This window comes from Pygoscelis adeliae, unplaced genomic scaffold, assembly GCF_000699105.1.
Source record: "Pygoscelis adeliae isolate BGI_AS28 unplaced genomic scaffold, ASM69910v1 Scaffold154, whole genome shotgun sequence".
Lineage (NCBI taxonomy): Eukaryota > Metazoa > Chordata > Aves > Sphenisciformes > Spheniscidae > Pygoscelis > Pygoscelis adeliae.
The window spans coordinates 706570-713658 of record NW_008825113.1 but is presented as its reverse complement, the minus strand read 5'-3'; the positions used below and the strand labels follow the sequence as shown (position 1 = coordinate 713658).

The 7089-nt window shown below is 38.4% G+C and overlaps 1 protein-coding gene across 1 annotated transcript in view; it reads left to right on the top strand.

Moving 5' to 3' along the window:
- Positions 1-7089, top strand: part of PAXBP1 (PAX3 and PAX7 binding protein 1) — a 27340-nt gene that overhangs the window by 2726 nt on the left and 17525 nt on the right. Inside the window, exons 4-7 of the mRNA XM_009328015.1 lie at positions 658-879; positions 2054-2157; positions 3002-3222; positions 4163-4352. Of these exons, the coding sequence (XP_009326290.1) occupies positions 658-879; positions 2054-2157; positions 3002-3222; positions 4163-4352 (737 nt within the window). The remainder of the gene's footprint in view (positions 1-657; positions 880-2053; positions 2158-3001; positions 3223-4162; positions 4353-7089) is intronic.

Here is a 7089-nt window from a genome sequence, read left to right as displayed (position 1 = left end):
GAGAATTTCCTGGTTGACTCCCAAATCATTTTTCCTTTTAGGGGTAATTGCAAAGTGGTGCGATATGTACATTATTGCATCTCTAAAGACGGCTTGAATAGAGTATCTCATGTCAAGTATAAAGAGAATCTGAAATTTAACCTTTTGTGCATACCTAATCAAATTAGTGGTAAAAATTACTCATGTTTCAAAAAACTGATTTTGGGGGACCATTCTTGTCATCATCTGTTGAAGTGGACGATGTTTTTTGTTCCCGCAAAATAAGAAGAGTTGGGAGCGATATCAGGACAGGAAGTGACACAGTCAAGAACCTCATTTTCTTCCTCCCTTTGCAATAGTCAGCTCCTGTAAAGGGCTTCCTCTTTAGGACTGCTTCCCATAGGAACGTTGGGCTCCTGCTCTTATGGCACATGAGCTGCTGGAAGCAGAGCCAGACTTTTTGGGAAAGATCCCAGCTTTGAGGGTTTCCGGTCAGCAAGTTTGCATGTGCAGCTTGTAAGTTGCTTGCAAATGTTTCTGTGAGTATGGATTTTTTTCCTCTCATTTTTTTTTCTGTTTGCAAAGATGACTTGATAGGGTGGCAGCAATGAGTAATAAGAAGTCGTAATACCTGTTTTGTTGCAGTGCTTGTTTAACGGTGCAAACATCTGTCTCTAGGAGAAATTCCAGATGCTGCTTTTATTCATGCCGCTAGGAAAAAGCGTCAAATGGCTCGTGAACTTGGAGACTTTACCCCCGTTGACAGTGAACCAGGTAAAGGCCGCCTTGTTCGAGAAGATGAAAATGATGCCAGTGATGATGAAGATGATGACGAGAAGAGGAGGATCGTTTTTACAGTGAAGGAAAAATCCCAAAGGCAAAAGATTGCTGAGGAAATAGGTAAAACCTTTTTAGAGGGACAGTTGATAAACATTCACACTGTTTTCACTGCAAGCGCTCCCATTCAACATTTTTAAACAACACGTTTTTCAAACAGGCGTGAATCTGGAGTTGTATTCTGTTTCTAAGGAAAAGTACTGCGTAATGGAATCTGTGTGTAAAATTTTGAGTACAAACTATATTCCCGTGCTTAGAAGCACACAACTCTACCGAATCGGGTGGAAACTTACACTAAGGATCAATTAGTATTGTTCCTGTACTTTGTTTTTCAGGAAGTTGTCCTGGTTTCAGCTGGGATAGAGTTAATTTCCTTCCTAGTAGCTGGTATAGAACTGTGTTTTGGATTTAGGATGAGAATAATGTTGATAATGTGCTGAAGTTTTAGTTGTTGCTGAGCAGTGCTTACACTAAGTCAAGGACTTCTCAGCTTCTCGTACTGTCCTGCCAGTGAGGAGGCTGGAGGCGCACAAGAAGCTGGGAGGGGACACAACCAGGACAGCTGACCCAAATTGGTCAAAGGGATATTCCATACCATGTGATGTCATGCTGAACAAAAACTGGGGGTAGTTGGCCAGGGGGGCGTGGTGGCTGCTCAGGAACTGACTGGGCATCGGTCAGCGGGTAGTGAGCAGCTGCATTGTGCATCACTTGCTTCGTATATTCTTTTATCATTATTGTTTTCCCTTCCTTTTCTGTCCTATTAAATTGTCTTTATCTCAACCCACGAATTTTACCTTTTTTCTGATTCTCTTCCCCATCCCGCTGCGGGGGGAGTGAGCGAATGGCTGTGTGGTGTTCAGCTGCCTGCCAGGTTAAACCACAACAGAAGTATATAGTTGTGAAAAGAGAAACATTAGTTCTTTGATATAGCATTCTTCTTTCTGACAAGCAGGTAAAAGAACCTTTTGGAAAAGGAGAACTAGTAAGGTATATAGGATTTTAACATTAGAGGGTTTTACCAGCAGTTAATTGCAAATTTACCCACTGGATTTTTTTTTTAAGTGGAACCTCTGTGATAATAATTCACAGGCTAGCGTCCTTAATTCCTCGTGAAGAGGAAAGGAGAATGCACTGAGATGTTCCCACCGAAGCATGGTGTCTCAGGTTTTTGAACTCGTGGCCCTTACTACATTATCTTCTTTTTTTGTTACCTGTCTGTTTTACTCGTATTAAGGTATTGAGGGAAGCGATGATGAAGCACTGGTGGCAGGGGAGCAAGATGAAGAACTCAGTAGATGGGAGCAAGAACAGATACGGAAAGGAATCAACATACCTCAGGCATGTATTTAGTTGTGAATTCTTTTTGGTTTGTTTCTGCATATGTTGGCTAAATCCATTACAAACTTGAGTAGCTTACAGAAGGCTGTTTCATCTGAGAAATTCAGTTGTAACTTCTGATATTCTTTAAAGAGAACTGAGAGGTCAGATTTTAAGTATCCAGTGGTATCAGTTTCATTAGTCTCTGTCCTGGGTAGATACTGATTGGTTGTGGTGCTGTTAACCAGCATTTATTTGCAGCCTAAAACAGAGCTAGAATAATGCCACTTTGAAGAGCTCTGTTCTTGTTTGTCATTGGGTTTGTAGAGTCTATGTAAACAGTGTGTGTTTCTCTGTTGTTTCTGTATCTTCTGTTGCAGCATTCTGTTGGAATTTGTAGCAGGCTGTAGCATATATTGCCTGTGCATTCATAGTGAAGTTGCCACTCAGTTGAAGAGGTTATTTTTTAAAAAAAAAAAAATTTCAGCAAAATCACAACCAGACACACTGACTTTAAGAACCTATGTCATTCTATTAAATAGTCTTATTAGTATAGTCCCAAACACTTGGTTATTACAGGCGTTACAGGCTGGTTAAAATTGTCATTTAATAACTTGTTATATGTTTAAATACTTAGAATGATAATGATACTAAAAGTTTGTCCATTTAAGAAGGTGCTTCTGAGGGAATTTGTTTCTTCCACCTTAGGTGTTGGAAGTTCTACGCTTAAATCCACTTGACAATTACATTTTGTAAATGTACCTGCCTACGTTTTTCACTTTATAACATTTGAGATGTGATAGAAAATAAGTTTCTCCTTTCTTTAAAGTCTAATATAGTACAATTGCATTTCCTCTTCCATTAGGTTCAGCCAAGTCAGCCTGCTGAAGTGAATAATCTGTACTACCAGAACACTTACCAGACACTGTCTTATGGTTCATCATACGGCATTCCATACACTTATGCTGCGTATGGATCATCGGAAACCAAGTCTCAAAAAACAGATAATACAGTTCCTTTCAAAACTCCCAGTAATGAGATGACTCCTGTTACTATTGATTTGGTAAAGAAACAGCTTAAAGACAGGTAGGACAGACCATCTTTTTAGACTTAAAGACCTGTCCCCTAGCTTTCTGTTCCTCAGGCGTCTTTTAGTCTCGGTGAGCAAACACAGAGTTTCATCGCTGGAAAAGTACTGACTGGCACATCCATTAAAAAAAAATAAAAAGGCAAACAAAAAAAGCTCAAAGTGAAGATGACATTGACACTTTGTTCGAAAATCTCCTTGGATTGCTTCTCTGGAAGTGAAGCTTTAAAAATGAGGCCATTGATCTTGTTGAAGACAGGTCTGAGTTGCATCTTCTGGACACTGCACAGTCTTATAGTCAAGAATTGAAAGGCCAGTGAGGTGTTTAGCTTGTCAAGTTGCATTCTGTTAAACTGTGAATCAGGTTTTTCCCGTTCAGTAGATAAAGAATTTAAATTTTAGTGTATACAGGGTTTTTTTGGTTTAAACACTGTAATCTGCTTGTCAGGTACGCAAAAGGTCCTACTGAATGAACAACCCAATTGCAGTGAGAAATCATTTGTAATGAACAACTTGCACTTTACATGTCTTCAAAATTGGTTTGTATGCCCCTTGTAGTGTTACAACTTTTGACAGTGAGTTAAGTTAGTAGAGGAATAAGACCGCTTTGTATAAGCTATAGTTCTCCCCCGCCCCAATCCTTTCCTCCCAATTTTACTTTAGGGCCAGCCTTGCACTATTCTAAGTGCTATCGACTCCTGTAAAAATCTGTGGGAGCAGGCAGTATAATGCACTCAGCATAGTCTAGCAAATTAATTTAAACCATTAGCCTTGCTGTTTATGTAAAGGGGAGAAAGTGACAAGTGAAAGTTAGAGAGTATGTCTTTGCAGTATTTCCCGTATATAGACTTGGTACTTGCACTGTCTGTTTAATATCTCAACGGTCTGAAATATACAGACTTTTGGATGTAAATTTGCTATTTATCCGTTGCCCTTCAGGTTGGACTCTATGAAAGAATTGCACAAAGCTAATCGGCAGCAATATACGAAACATCAGCAAAGCCGAGAGGACTCTACCAAGGCAATTGAAAGATTAGAAGGGTCTTCTGGGGGTATTGGTGAACAGTATAAGTTTTTGCAAGAAATGCGAGGGTATGTCCAAGACTTGCTTGAGTGTTTCAGTGAAAAGGTAAGGATGCAAAAACATTCATCTTTTTTCAAAAAAAAAAAAAAATAGGGACTCTTAGTACATGCCAAACACCACATCTCCCTCTGTTTTTGAGAAAAGTCCCCTGAGAACATATTCTTCTAAAGGTTTGGTTATTCGAGAGTTGAAAAGATAACTTTTCATCATGCTAAGTTGGTTATCAGAAACCTCTCTTTCACAGTGTAAGAGATCGCTGACTTTAGATTGCCTAAAAACGCTTTTAGATTGTATGTCTTTAGGATTTTGGTAGATATTCTGGCATTTCAACTTTACTCAGATGCTGCTTTTCACTTGTGTTGGATATCAGGTTAACAAAAATAAGGGCTGAATTACAACTTCGCTAGTTTCTGGAATGCTTTATGAACACAGTAACAAAGACTTGGGTTTTGTGTGTTGTTATAAACTTCCTCCTGCCAGCAGTTTCAAATACTTGGTATTGCTCTAGTGTCTGAAGGAGAAAAGTTTTTAAAACTAGTGTAGCTGTCTGAAGACACCCAAACTTAAAAGTATACTTCTTTCATGTAGTGTGATACTTTTGTATATGTCTAACTTTAAAACTTAGTCTGTCTTTCTTATGTTATTCATTATGCTTTAATTACTTACTTTGTTGTAAATACAACAGGAGCTCCTGAATATATATATATTTATTTTTATATATCTATATATATATATTACACACAGGAGCTGTAAAATTCAGCTAGCAGTACATAGGCTATTTCTCCATTGTCTTCTGACTTGAATACAATAGTGTAGTATCTTCTTAATACATTAGCTGTCAGAATTACTTGAGTAGTTGAAGCTACTGCTTACCTAGCTTGTTAGGTGTGGGAGAGGAATATAAAAGCATTCCGGTTGCTCATGGGTTAGACATTAATTGTCCAGCATTAGTGGTATTGGGAGAGTCCCACCTTCAATCCTGTAAGTTGATGTCCTGAACAAACCCAGGAAGTGTGGACCAGTTAATTCACCCACCTAATTGATTAGTTACACTAGATACTGTTCACTGAAGAAGCAGTATTCCTGAGTCTGTATTGGCATTAGCAGTTGGGGGGTGGTAAAGGTACTTTCCTCTGCAGCTCTGTAAGTGCTGGTTGCCCAGATGCCTAAATTCCTACTTAAAGATAACTTTTTATATTCTTACTCTGAGATAAATTTGTATTTCAGAAGACAAGTTAAATACCTGTATCTCTATTCAGCATTTGCTTTCTGAAGACCTCTTGTTAAATTTCTTTAGTGATAACTCTAAGCCATGTCTGGAGGTTCTCTTTGATAGCCCATGCTGTTTTGTTCAAGTATTTTCTTTAAACAAATTGTTTTAGAATGCACCATTCTGAGTATAAACCAAGCCACCTAGTTTCCCAGATTTTGTGTAAACCAGGAAAACTTACTGTTAAGTAATAGTGTAACAATTTCAGTCCAGTTTGTAGGAAGGTTATTGACCCATCTAGCTATACTAGTAAATAAATCAATTCCAGACTTTGTTAAATTATCAACAGCTAATTTGCTGTATAAACAGGCTTGTTAAAGTTGCTTTCTTAGAATATACCTTTGCTTTCCTGGTAGTTGGTCTTTTAAGGATTCTACACCTGTACACCTTCTGCCCCCTTCCCACCCTCCCCATATCCCACCTGCCATGCCAGTCCATTGAACTTTTAAGATGTGATTTTTATCATCTCATGCTTCTTGGGGGCATTGACAAGAGTTTTGCTGTTTTCAGTTGGAGGCTGCTGCAGTACCTGTATGTACAATGAGTTGCAAAATTAGGAGGTGACGTGGTCAGCTTCAGGAGCATTTCATTTGTTATGATGTCCTATATATTCCTCGGTTCTTTGGCCAGATAATTGGTTTTGGAATTCAGTGCTTTCAGCACTGAATTCAAAAACAGAAGCCCACAGGACACGGCAAGGTTTTCTAAAAAGGAGGCGGGGGGCGGGGACAAAATAAAGTAATAAAATCAGTATCAGTTTTTATTTAAGTGAAATAATGAAATGCAGCAGGAGTGTAAATTCTTGTTATCTTTTGAGTGTAGAGATAAATTACCTTCAGCTTTTTTGTAGAACCTGTGGCCCTGACTACTTCATATTTAAAGTGTGTGTGTGTGCTTATAATGTATAATGTACGTAGTTGTTATGATTATAATATATGTAAGCATATAAAATGTGTATCCATGTGTGTAATAACAATATTGTGTGTGTGTGTATATACACACATACATATATGACCACATATCCTAAATACGTATAAAGCTAGGTCCCTCCCTATCCTTTCAAATATGATGCTTCGATGCTTTCTCTTTATTTTATTAGGACTAGTCATGGTTATTAGTCAAATTCACATTGGTACGGATCTGAATGAGAAAGTGGTTTGCTGAAGAAGCGCTAATGGCTTCACAATGTACTTGTCCACTCCAAAAGAGTCCGTTCCCCTAGAGTTTTCTTGTGTGTCTATTGATTTAGTTTTGGAGAACAAAAACCATCATCACAAATTAGACTTTCTTCCCCTTACCATCTTACTTCTGCACCTGTTCACCATGCTCAACCCTTCGTGACACCCAACCAAGCAAAACCATTTTGTTTGTATTCTGTTTTGAAAATATTCTGAATGTTAGAAACACTTTGCTCATTGGTAAGGTGCAGTGCAGAGTATAATGAGGCAGCTATTATGCAAATTTTAGAAACAAGCAATAGAAATGTCAAATCCTCTGTGATTTCCCACCCCC